Source organism: Heteronotia binoei, chromosome 8, assembly GCF_032191835.1.
Source record: "Heteronotia binoei isolate CCM8104 ecotype False Entrance Well chromosome 8, APGP_CSIRO_Hbin_v1, whole genome shotgun sequence".
NCBI classification, from domain to species: Eukaryota; Metazoa; Chordata; class Lepidosauria; order Squamata; family Gekkonidae; genus Heteronotia; species Heteronotia binoei.
In genome coordinates this window covers 82,967,157-82,980,672 of record NC_083230.1, presented here as the reverse complement: position 1 = coordinate 82,980,672, position 13,516 = coordinate 82,967,157, and the positions used below count along the sequence as shown (strand labels likewise).

At 41.9% G+C, this 13,516-nt stretch overlaps 1 protein-coding gene across 2 annotated transcripts in view; it reads right to left on the bottom strand.

The window, feature by feature from the left end:
* Positions 1-443: 443 nt before the first annotated feature.
* Positions 444-13,516, bottom strand: part of PDGFB (platelet derived growth factor subunit B) — a 49,404-nt gene continuing 36,331 nt past the window's right edge. Inside the window, exons 4-8 of one of the 2 annotated variants that reach the window (XM_060245433.1) lie at positions 11,549-11,638; positions 9,389-9,600; positions 6,190-6,325; positions 3,261-3,428; positions 444-942 (exon numbers count right to left, since the gene is read on the bottom strand). In XM_060245433.1, the coding sequence (XP_060101416.1) occupies positions 3,292-3,428; positions 6,190-6,325; positions 9,389-9,600; positions 11,549-11,638 (575 nt within the window). In that variant the 3' untranslated portion in view covers positions 444-942; positions 3,261-3,291. Of the gene's footprint in view, positions 943-3,260; positions 3,432-6,189; positions 6,326-9,388; positions 9,601-11,548; positions 11,639-13,516 lie in introns of both variants that reach the window. The other variant, XM_060245432.1, reaches the window with a different exon arrangement.

Below are 13,516 nucleotides of genomic sequence, written 5' to 3'. Positions count from 1 at the left end.
CTGGAACACTGTTACCCTCCATCTCCTTTCTCATGAATCCACAGCTCACATGGTACATACACTGCATGTTTGCATATTTGCTTTTTCTCTTCAGCTTATACCCAAATCCAGCAATAAATTCCTCTTATGGAATAAATCCACGAATGAAATCTCACAGCTGTACAATACCACCCCGCCTCCCAAAACTCTAAACTTCCAGCAGATGTAGGAGACTGGAAACAGGATAAGCCAAGCCCTCCATAGTCATGTGCAAAGAAGGCCCAAGGGAATGATCCATGGATGCGGGGCAGCGGTGTCCTCGACTGCAGCTCCTTTTCTGTTCATTTTTCTGCGGGTAGTCCAGTTGACAACAGAGTAAAGAAGGTAGATGGATTTTCTTTTGTTTGTTCCCCGAGGCATTGTGTGGTTTAGTGGTTTTAAAAATAAAAATATACATACGCACATTTTTAAAAAAAATCTATTCAGACATAACAACAGAAGTCCTTAGTGCATTTGCTGTCATTGGATGCCAGTCTGACTGCTTTGAATTGTGCCCAAACAGTCTAAGCCCAGCTAATGTCTGGATGGGGGGAGGGGAGAAGGAATAGGAGAGAAAATACCCTTCTCCCTGCTTTTTCGTCCCCCTTCAAAAAGGTGATAGGGACCACAAGTGCCACATTTCCATTTGGGTTTGCTGCAACAGGAAGCACAGAATCCATCCAAATTGCTGTTTCAAGTTGTTTATTCCCTGCCCACAGTTTCTTCCTTTGGGAGAATGCTGAAATGTGGTTAAGGAGCAAAGAGTAAAAACCTGAAGGGTAAACTTTGGTGGGAGAATGTCCAGCAAGTGAGGGATCGGAAAGCACCATTTGCCGTCCAGAACAAGCGATGAGGCAGATGGACGGAGAGAAAAATTCCGAGGACCCCATGGGGGCAATACAGCAAATATATTAAATAATAAACCTGTAAGGTAAACAAACAGGAAAAGAAGGTTTAGATTCCATCCTCTCCTACCATGTCCTTTCATTCCCGTTATTCTTGCAGAGTCGGACAATATACTCTCAACATAAGGGTTATGGTTGATAGAGCCTCATTAAGTTTCTTTTTTAAAATAAAGAAAAAGAAGAAAAGGTCTAGTCCCCATGGTTAGAGACAAATATCCAAAAACATAATAAGCATATTCTCAACATCTCAGAAGAAGAAAAAAGATACCTTTGGATATTGGCTGCCAAGCCAATTTTGAACTTATCAATACCTGATTCAGGATGTCAGACATTTATTTTTATTCACATATGCTGCCTTTTTGCCACCTGGGTCTTCAAAGAAGCTACTACTGGTGGCAAAGCCAATGCTCTCTGGGGCTGTTAGAAAGGGCAAATGGCCACATGACAAGGGATTTTGAACATGTGTATGAAAGATGTCTGGCACTAATTTTTTTATTTAGAACCTATGTATATTTTAGAGCAAAGTTGAGTCCGGTGGCACCTTTAAGACCAACAGAAGTTTGTTCAAAGTATGAGCTTTAGTGTGCATGCACACTTTCTCAAGTACATAGAAATGGGAGTTAAAATTTCACATATATAGGCAGATGCTTCTACAGCAAATTAGCATACATTCACTTATGTAGCGGCATCTGCATATATATATATAAAATGTTAACTCCCATTTCTATGTACTTGAGAAAGTGTGCGTGCACACAAAAGCCCATACTTTGAACAAACCTTTGTTGGTCTTAAAGGTGCCACTGGACTCAATGTTTGTTCTACTGCTTCAGACCAACACTGCTACCCACCTGGATCAGTATACCTTGCAGGGCTTTTTTTGTAGAAAAAGCCCAGCAAGAACTTATTTGTGTATTAGGCCACACCCCCTGACATCACCAATGTTTCACATAGGGCTTTTAAAAAAAAATCATCAGGAACTCATTTACATATTAGGTCATGCCCTGATGCCAAACCAGTCAGAACTGCATTCCAGTGCGTTCCTACTTAAAAAAAAAAAAAAGCCCTGATACCTTGTCTTTCTTCCACCACAATCAGGACAAAAAGGCCTGATAACAATAAAAGTCAGCGTTTAACATATTTCAAAAGATAGTTAAAACAGTTAACACTGTTTGAGCTGCCCATAAGCTCTTCAAAATAAATAAATAAATAACATAACTTCCAGCTTCACTGGGAAGCCCTAACGATAGGTGCCTGATTCACTCCTGCTGCAAGGCTGTCTCATAGCAGCAATGGAAAAGGCCTGGGATGTCACACACCATGTCCTTGAAAGTGAGGGAATGACTGAGAAAAGTTAATTACATTGTGCAATTTTCAAATGTAGGCAAAAATTATAGTTACTCTTTTGTTGGAGGAAAGACATCTAGTTGACTAAATCCAGTATTTGATTTTCTACAGAATTTGGATTTATTATTTTGAGAGAGAAAGAGAGAGAGAAGGAAAAGGTAGTGTGGTGGCAAAAGAAAATCAAGAGGAAGAGAAGACACTGGGGTATGTAGGCAAAAGCAAGCAGGAAAAAATGAGCATATCTTTCTTTTTCTATGTTTGGTCCTAGCAAAGCCACATTGGCTATGCTTGAAGCCACTTCTTTGTTCTATGTTTCCCATCAATCAGGAGCTAAGCTGTCAGCCCAACAGAATAGAAACTTGTTCCTTCCCTTTGATGTGGCATCTCAGTCAGCAGGTCTATGTCTTTTCTGTAACTATTATGCCTTCCTTCCTTCCTGGACAGGTGATGGCCCATTAAGAATAATCAAAGACTGGTACAAAAATCAGCCTCCCTCCATAAGAGAAATCCCAGTGCAGGAAATATTTATTCCTTGTCTCTTCCTCTCATTCTCTGCGCTCCAAATATGAAAAGTAAATTGTGTGATTCTCACATGACTGCCAAGGGAATCACATTTTAAACAGCTATCAGATACAGAAGCTAGTCACAAATCATGTTACCTGTAAAAGGCAAGGTTGGCATTGTCATTTGTCAAGAATGTTACAAACTGGACAGCCATTAGCGTTTCTGACTTCCACATTGTATGCTGGAGTGAATCAAGTCTGCACTGCATAGGAAGCCACATATAGAGCCGACACCTGCCCAAGATATCGCAATGACCCTGGTATGATGTTGGCTTGAGATTCTCCTGTGCTGCATCATGTTTTGTTTCTCTCCTTACAGACATCTCCTGCAACTTCCACTTTCTTCCTAAATTCCAAAGCAGAGTTCTTGTTTCTGTACATTATGGTTTCTGTGCATTCCTAATGCAGCTTCTAAGTCTGTTGCACTTACCTGACATTTGCACTTTTGCCTGCCAACATCTCTATGCTGGGAAGATATCTTTCAATGCCTTCTTATCATGTACATGCTTGAACTTCCGATGCTTCCTTTTTTGGGGCATCAACCGATGCGCTCGTGCCCTTGCTGGAAGAGGACTGTCTGTGCTCAGTCGTGGCCCACCTGCTGGAGGAGGGAGCACAATATACCACTAGCAACAGTTACTGAGGCCCCTTTCACATTATTGCTCTCAGCCAGATGTTATTTATTGTTTGTCCAATTCCGAGTAAAGCAATACAGGGACAGGGGTTTCATACAGCAAATTTCCTTCCATTAATGAGCCATTTCTAAAGTGCTATGGAAGGGGTGTCAAATGGCCAGCCTATGGGTCAGAACTGGCCCACCCAGGGCTTTAAGCAGGCCCCAAGGTTCTTTTCTCCCTCCTCCCCCTCCTGTCCTCACCCTTTGAAGCTCCAAGGCTGCTGAAGTTCCCTGCTTTTTCTGCCTTGTCTTTGCCAGCTGCAGCAGGAAGCAAAGCTGCAAGGAAAACGTGGAATGGATTTTCCATTAATGTCTCTGTGCCCAGACAGAGAGAGGTCCCAGAGACCTTAATGGAAAATCCATTCCACATTTCCCTTGCAACTTTGTCTGTGCTGCAGTGTGTTTCAATGGAGTGGAGATCAGTTTCACTTTCAGTGTTCCTATAGCCAGCTGAAACTCATGCTTCCTGGAGTTGTGTCATTGAAAATAAAGGGTTGATGCTTTGAACGAGCTTGTCTCTGTTCAATGGAATTGGCCTAGTGAATACTCTAACCTGGGAACTCACAGCCAAAGGCCATATTACACAGGCGATCCATTGCCAATCTGACTAGATCTCAGGGAGAGGGTGAAGCTTGAAATGCCATTTCATTGTTTCCCCAGACTCAGAGCATTTTATATTTTTAGTTTCTGCTGTGATCCTTGTGCTTTTTCTTAAATGTTTTAAAATTGCATTGCCAAATCCCCTATTCCCCCACCTTTCCATTTTAAACAAAATATTGCAAGAGTTTTAAGCATGTTTGTATTTTAAGTTAAAAAATCATATATTCAATTGTGTTTGTCTATGTCCTTTATAAAGTTTATATCTCCGCTACCTCACATTACACTTTATGACATACATGGCCCAGCCCCACAAAGTCCCATTTGTGTCAGATCTGGACCTCCTAACAAATGAATTCAACACCCCTGTAAAACAGTGCTACTTTCCCCCCCTCCCTTTTTCACTGAGCGATCTTCCTTGCATTTTCCTGAACATTCTAAATTGAGTGCTATAGCACTCAACCATATAGCACTTCAGCACACAGTAGCACCATTGAGATGCCTTGACTCCATTGACTACAGCTGTGATCTTACTGTATGTCAATGGAATCAATGCATCTCAGTGGTGCTACTGTAGTGCTGAAGTGCTATACTGGTTGAGCTCTCAACTTAGAATGGTTTTTTTAAGTGAGCAAGTTCTCACAGTGAAATAGGGCAAGGGGGAAAAGCAGCATTGTAGGAAGTGCTATTGGCATTTTAAACAGCACACCACAGCCATTCAAAAGCACAACAAAGAGGTGAACATTAGAATCACAGAGTTGAAATGGCCCTCCAGGGTCATCTAGTCCAACCCCCTGCACAATGCAGGAAATTCACAAATACAGGGCCTTTTTTGTAGAAGAAGCCCAGCAGAAGCTCATTTGCATATTAAGCCACACCCCTGGTGTCAAGCCAGCCGCAACTGTGTTCCTGTGCATTCCTGTTCAAAAAACGCCCTGCGCAAATACCCCCCCACACACATACATCCCCAGTGACTCTCGCTCCATGCCCAGGAGACGGCAAAAACCTTCAGGATCCCTTGCCAATCTGGCCTGGAGAAAAATTTCTGACTGACTCCAAAGTGTCAATCAGCATTTCCCTGGGTGTTTAAAAGGGGTCACAAGAACTAAGCTCTGATGCAATCCTTCCTGCCCTCCTTCTCATGATCTGCCTAAGTTCACAGAATCAGCATTGCTGTCAGATGTCCAGAAAACTGGAAGAAAGCAGTTTACCTCAAAAACGACTCAGTGGGCCCTGACTTGGATAGCCCAGGCAACCTAATCTCATCAGATCTCAGAAGTTAAGCAGGGCTGACTCTGGCAAATACTTGGATAGGAGACCTCCTTAGAATACCACAACCAGGAGGCAGAGGCAGGTTGTATGAAGCCACTTCTCTGAACATCCTCCATGCCCCAGTAGGGGTTGTCAGAAGTCACCATGACTTCCAGGCATGCATGCACACACACACAATACAAAATACTAAAACAAAAGAGTTTGAGACTAAAAAGTGGCATGCATACATGTCTGTTGAGAAAAACAGCTCAACCATGCTTTGCTAGCCCAACATGAGTGGCTTGAACGAACAAGTAAATTAATTCCATTAGCAGCCAGTTACTAAAACAGGCCTGTTAGAAATGACAGGAAAAAAGCATTAGCAACCAGCTACTAAAATAGAATACAAAGGCTGTTTGAAAAGGGCCAGGGCCAGGAAAACAAAGATGTATACCACACTGTTGTAAAACAGAAGGCACAAAAGAGTTTCCCCACATTCCTATGTATTCCTGCATTCCCTTTCTATTCTTGGGCCTGTGGGATCTGGATGGAGAAACAGCCATTTGAACTCCTAGGCTTGAGTGAGGAGAGGCAAAGGGATGAAATAGACTACTCCTTTCTCACTTCATCCGTCCATCTGCTATTCCACTGCACAGATCCTGCAACTGTGGGATTGAGCTTTCTGGGGGTTGAAATGGGTACAGGAACAGAGAAATGCAGGAAAACTCTGCATTCCATGCATAGAGTGGTAAAATGCCAACCCCTGTCTTTTCTTTGGACTTCTCCCTCTCCACACTCATCTTGTTTTCATAAACATCAGTTCTGTAATACTCACCTCTGTGTTCATGGGAATATGTTCGACTCGGTGGTCGAGGTGATACTGCCTCACATCGACACTCCAGGTGGTCCTCCAAGGCCACAATGGCTTTATTAAAGGTTGGCTTTTTTTGGACAATTCCAATCTTATTTACCTTTCAAGAGAAATTTTTAAAAACCCTCTGATATGTAAGCATGTTGAATTAAGCACAAAACATCAACATCTGTATTTCTATAGATTTCTTAAAGCCTTTTCTAGTCTTTCACTGAAATTCAGACGCAGCACAGTTCAATGTAACCACCACATTCATTAGCTTAGGCCATCACTGAACTAAGGAATCATGAGGGTACAAGGGATGTGTGAGCACCTTGTTAACTCCTAGTTATTGCTCATGATGGTCCAATAATTAAGATGTGAACTGCTGGGCTGGACCAACAGATCTGAAAGAGATCAGAAGGCCACCCAATCCAACCTCCTGTTGCAAAGGAGAATCCTCCTTTCACCAGCACCACCCCACACTGTGACATAATCAAAGAACTGATACACTTCAGAAAGAGACATGTGGAGAAACAGGTTCTAGATCAGGGGCGTTAAAACATGCAGTTCGGGGGCCGAATCAAGCCCCCGAGCAACTAGCTGTCATCTGCTTTATTCTCCCTCTCTCTTGCTTCCTTCTGTATCACAGCTGGCTTTGTCAAGCTTGCTCAATCGCACAGGAGCTACAGAGTAAAGCCTCTATTTCTTCATTGGCTGAGGCTCCTCCCTTGGGGATGAAGGGGGGAGGGATAGCTTCCTTCAAAGGAAGCTCTGGCGCTTTCCTTCCTTCCCCAGGAGGGGGAGGAGCCTCAGCCAATAGCAGGAAGAGAGGCTTGGCTCAGTAGCTCTGCTGTGCAATTGGGAGAGCCTTGATTACATGGGAGAGATACAAAGAAAGTACCTTTAAGACAAACAAGTGCTAATGAGCCCGCTTGCGGGATATAAATTAAAATTAAATTCAATTACATGTTTCACTTTAAGTTTTTTTAAAAAAAATCTTTGTGTGTGTGTGTCCTTTATAAAGTTTATATCTCTGCTACCTGGCATTACATTGTAGGACACACTTGGCCCGGCCCAGCAAGGTCTCATTTATTTCAGTTCTGGCCCTCACAACAAATGAGTTCAACACCACTGTTCTAGATTATGCCAGCTAGTAGTTGAACTAAAGGGGAAGGGGCACAATATGTGTGGTGTGTTAAGACAATAGACAGTAATCCTATTGTGAGCAACAAAAAAATCTACCATTGATCAAAGCATCAGACTTAACCTGTCCAGAGAATAAACGGTAACCAAATTATCTGTTTATCTTTCTTTGAAAGTTTTGCTCTGGCACTCTTTCAGACTTGCTGCTTCCTAGACAAATGTTTCCAACCAAACAACATAGGAATCTCTATTTTCAGAGAAAGCTTTTCCAGGTCACATTTTTGGGCTAACCTTTGACCTCTGGCTTGCTATTTTCCACAAAAAACAATCCCCTGTCTTTGCTGTCATCCCAACCATGTTCACTATGGTTTTCTGCAGGAAAGAATTTCCCCCACACAGATGGTGTAATGGATTCTCCTCCACGTGACTTTGTAACTCAAGAGGCCCATGGTATTCTCCCTCATACACACAGGTCAAGCAAGGGATTCGCATGATATTTTTAAACAATTTGTCTGGGAGGAAGCATCAAGATCACATTCAGCTGGATATCTAACAGAATCAGAGCGAGAGGTCAGCCGTCAGGTATCCGCTTACAACACTTCTAGACAGGAAGAGGAGGAGGAACCGCTGGCCTGGTGTAGTCTGAACTGCGAGCAAGGTGTGTTGACACAGTGAAGAAGCAAAGGGCTGTCTATTCTGATCTGTCAGTTGCCCGACCCTCTACTTTATATTTTTATATACGCCAGTAAAGGCTTGTCTTGTGTGTGTGTGATCTATCAGTTTGACCACCAAAGTCCCTCTGCCTCCATACCACTTTTGCTCTGTCTAGTTTACATATAGGACACAGACTGCATTTGGTTTTCCCCACCAAAGCATCCAAAGTTTTTGCTAGCTAAGTGAAATAAATAACCTAGATTGTTGAAACAAAGAAGCTCTTCTGGCAGAATACCAGATCCTCTATAAGGAGATTTTTTTAAATACAGTATTCAAAGAGGAGCTTTAAAGGAGAACTTCTCCCAAATCTTTAGCTTCTGTACAAGTTGTAACAAAACTCAAGAAGCCTTGTGACAGAAGATTAAATGCAAGCCAGCCAATTCACATAGCGAATTACAAAGACAGCAGAATAACACAGACTAAAATCTATGCCACAGCTTTAAGATACGGGCTATATAGAATGTTTAATTTGTTTTTACAAAATCTGTTTTTAAAAACAGAATGATACACTTTTCTATCTAACTGAGCAGTGAGAAGTTACAAGATTTGGTTGGATGAGAGAGAGAGAGTGGATGAGTCACAGTATGTTTGTAAAATATACTTTACAAATATACAAGCAGAACATACTGGAAGCAAACAGACACTTCTTCAGCAGGCAGAGTCCACCAGAGAGCTTGTGCAGCCCCTCCCCGCTCTTTCATCCACCATTGCAGCTAACTATTGACAGCTAGAATTGATCTCCAATCTATACTGCAAAGCTCAGGTTTGGAACCTGCAGGTGACTCTTCCATTCAGAAAACATCCTCAGCCATTAAAAGAACATTGAAGCTCCTTTGCCAAATTCCTAACATCCATCAGACAAGAATTTAGGCAAAAGAGTTGTGACAGAAGCATTCACAGCTCTCAGATGGCAAATTCCCATGATCCTTTGGCAGTGTTCCCTCTAAGCTGAGTTAGTGTGAGCTAGCTCACAGATTTTTGGCCTCCAGCTCACACATTTTTGCCTTAGCTCAGGAAAAATAGCCCCAGAGCAAACTAATTTATGTAGTAGCTCACAACTTTAATGCCAGTAGCTCACAACATAGAATTTTTGCTCACAAGTTTCCATGGCTTAGGGGGAACATTGTTCTTTGGTCTCAGTAGGGGTTCACAGGCAAGTGGTGCATGCATGTGTGTGTAGTACCTTAATGTACATAGTTTAGTTTTCCAAAATTGACATGTCTGCACTCTTTTGACTACATGCCCCATTATTCCTGTTGGTTACTACTTTACTCAAATGGAAACAATTGGAGATTGCTGAAGAGGAATGCAGGTCTATGCTTACCTGGATGTGGCGCACACGAACCCGTGTGGGAAGACAGTGCATGTTTCGGGTGTTGCAGCAGCCTGTGCACCGCTGCACCTCCACACATGGTGGCCACACTATGAAATTGGCATTTGTGGGATCCACCATGCTCCTGGAGATTTCAAAGACTTCTGTCCGTGTCTTGCACTCAGCAATTACTGCTGGCTCAATTGGTTCCTCGCCACCTGAAACTGTTTCAGAAGGAAAACCATCTTGAAGATATCAATTCGGATGGACAAGACCATATTCTTTTATAATTTTACTAAGTGCCCCCTTTACAATCACATTACTGTAGAAACCTAAGCATCATACAATGCACTGCCTTGTTTCTCCTATGAATCATGGTGGGTTATTATTAGATAATTTTTGTAAAAGATTTGGTTTCTAGTCTTCATGTTTATGAAGAAAATGAGGAGGGGGACTTCAGAAAATTCTCCTACATATTCAGAGACCATTAGGGGCCTTAACTAAGGCTTCTAATAGACAAGGGGTACAGGGTTTCTATAAACTGAGTTATTCCCCAGGTACTCGTGTGTCTGCACTACTACTTCCCAATTTCTTTTTGAAACCTCAGTTATTTTGTAAGATGGCATTGGAAGTCATCAGACCACAAAGACAAGCCTTTTATTCAACACCTCCATGACCCTGAAGCTTTTCATTTGAGGCCATTCACACATTCAAGTACTAGTCATGGAAAGAAATTTTCAAGTGACCTATACAAAGCATGCAAATCACCTCTCAGTTCCCAGTGAAATGTTTAGCTCTAGGACTGACCAAAGGAATTTTGGTGTCTTACTTGGAAAACAATTAAGCTGCATAGTTGGATTCAGATTAATGTTTCAGCAAATAAAGACTCATGCCTGTGGAGTGTGATTGTCCCACATCCTCCACTCTCACAGCAGCCCCAAATCCCCCTGAACTTTTGTTCCTAGGGAAGAGAAGGCCCCTGCCAATGGGATTTCAGGGGCAACCCCTCCCCCCCAAAAAACCCCAACCAAATCCTGGGACCTTCTGCATGTAAAGGAGAGGCTCTTCCACTGTGCCACAGCCCCTCCCCAGGAAGGTCTCCTGTGCAAATCCTGCTGAAGGGTAAAGACAGTACAAAAAATGGGGCTTGCACAGGCAAATTTCCTGGGGGACTGTACCTCATGTGTCAGAATTGTCTGCTTCCATCCTGCACCCATAATAGCACTAAAATCTGCTCATACAAACCTTCTCACTACTTTGACAGTTCACTCAGATTATGGCAGCTCACATAAATCAGGTTGATCAAATGGACTGCAGAATGGCTGATTTCTGCAAACCATTTTTCAAAAGTGCTGCAAGCAGTGCAGAGAAGGCTGTAGCATTATCAACATCCACTGTCCTGAGTCAGGTCAAAGACAGTCAAGACATACTGCTGGAAACAAATTGTGTCTTGTAATAAAATGGGCCCTATCCATGGTTGACAAAGGGAAGGTTCAACAGCTGTGGCTTACCCCCCCCCCCCATCATTGCAGCACAGGAGAAGTTGCACCTGCTGGGTTTTTGTCACTTGTTATTGTAAATACAGCTATACATACTGCCATGTATAGAAGCTTCGTTTCTTAAGTATATATGTGTGTGTTTGTGTGAGTGAGACACATGACAGACATGGCTTTGGGTCCATATCCATTAGCAGAAGGCACTTTTCCCTCCTTCTGACCCCAGGAAAGTTTTTTCCTGCAGTTGTGGTACACACAGGGAGTAACAGCCATGCAGGATGATGGGCTGCATTGATGAGAAGAGGCAAAATCACAGGTAGGTGGGCTTCAGTGAGGTGGAAGAAGGAGCTCTGCTGATGGAAAAGGCAGAAAGGGAAACTTCACCATCTTCCCCTTCTTCACTGCAGCCACTGACCTTCATACAGGTCCTGCAGTTTCAGGAATCAACTTTCACAGCGTCAAAAGGGACTGCTGGGGGAGGGGAAAGTGTAAAAGATGCACAGTCAATTGGCTCCAACCCATGCTTTCTTGGTGTACCTTTTCCCTGGGTTTACATGCAATAAAAGAAAAGCAGAACACACACTATAATACTCCTACTATCTATCTGAGCCTATAAAACCAGTCTTATGCCTGCATTTCCTCACACGAGTTTAGCTTAGCCATGTGTGACACTCACCTATACTTCGTCTTCCTCGGAAAAAAGGAACATGATTTCGATCTGGATGTATTTTGGTAGAGTTCAGATAGAAATTGAAGTCATCTTCTTCTGCAAAAGGGGAAAAGAGATAATAAGGCAATGCAAAAGATACAGCATCAAGGCAGACAGGTGGAAACTGACAGGTTCACGAAGAAAGGGATAAAAATCAAGAAAAGCCATTTCTTCATTGGTATCTGATGAAGGGAGATTTAATGCTTGAAAGCTTACATCCTAAAAATCTAATTGGTCTTTAAGGTGCTTACAGGACTCAAATCTAGTTCTTCCACTGCAGACCAACACTATTACACTCTTTCTTCATACAACACATTTCTTCATAGGACAGTTACTAGGAGGATCAATTTGGGCAAACAAGTGTGGTGCAGGTTCTTTTGGAAGAAGCTCCAAAATCTGCACCAAATTAAAGATGTATTTCTGCACACCAAATAAAATATGTTAATTAGCCATATTTGCCAAATGGTTGATTTTGCATACAAATAAAAAAAGCATGTATAAGGATGAGGGGCAATAAAGATGATTGGATAAGGAAATGTAAATACAGACTATGAGCAAAAGACAAGAAATTACACTGGGCATAGAAATGCTGCCCTTAGAATAATGGGATTCCTTTCCTTGTATGATATGTCACCAAGAAAGCAGAAATTGTGTGTGAGTGTTTAAGTGAAAGATGAGATTGTGAAGAAAAGAGAAAAAGATGAGACATACATGTTCAAGTTTTTAACTGGAGAACAGTTTTGAAGGGAGGCAGGTGGCCTGCTTTCTAGTAGCAGCATTCCAAGCCCATTTGGGATCTCCTTTATATTTTAAAGCCATTCTCCACATCAGCAGTACATCCCACTTGGATCCAGGAAACTTGGACTCAACTTGTTTAAAAGCCTGTATGTGTAGTTTTGCCCTCAGGAATCTACATTCTTAACAGGACACCAAATTCTACATATTTAGAATGGTGGCAAACAGCCTGAAGACCAAGTGTATCTCAACAACATACCTGCCATCATTTGAAATGAAAATTTTTACACATTTGAAGCTAGCATGGGCAACAACTAATGCTACTTACATGTAGGATGGTAAAAAAAAAATCACACAAAAGTCATTTGGAGTATTTTTCTACATTTTTACACTTAGAGAAACTATAAATGAGACCAATTTTAGTGTCATACACATCTTACTTTTTCCTGATATTTTAAAATATCAAATTATTTATTTTTCATAGTATATCCTATCTATACCCCTACAGAGATATACTCTGTAGCTTGTTATTTGCCAATTCCCTATTCTTTTCTGTCTGACTTGAAAAGGCTTGAACAAGATTGAAAAGAATGAAGAATTCTTGGGAATAAGCTTCCAACAACCTGTACATATAGTAAAAAAAAACAAACCCTACCCCTTTTATATAGGCACAGCTGGACGGTATTCATAAATCAGAGCATATGACTTCTGACCATTCCAGCAGACAATAAGGCACAGGCTAAGGGGAAAGCACTTTAAAAGAAGACATGCAGGCCATAGAAAGGTAACTGAGCTGAAGAAAAGGACTCCCATGAAGAACCACAAAAAATATTCCCAGAAAGGATAATACCCTATGAATATTTCTTGTTGAACTATCACTTGCTTTTAAATAATCCTTCCTTCTACAAGGCCTATTTGATCAAGAAGTGAAATCCAGGAGGGTTAGGAGCAAGGTTGCAGGCTGACATTCCCTTCTAAAGCAGGATCTTGACTCTGTAGACTTGTAAGGTGAAACATCTGAGTACAGTTCTCACTACTCTGGAATTTTGTTTTATGGTTGTATGATGTTTTTATGCCTACTGTCTTGCTATTTGGTCTTGCTTCTGGAAGAAAAGGATGGAATCCTTGTGAACTAAGAGACAGACAAATAGGTCTGAATAGCTCAGAAGTCTTGAAGCAAAAGGTTCAGGTGCAGAGGGT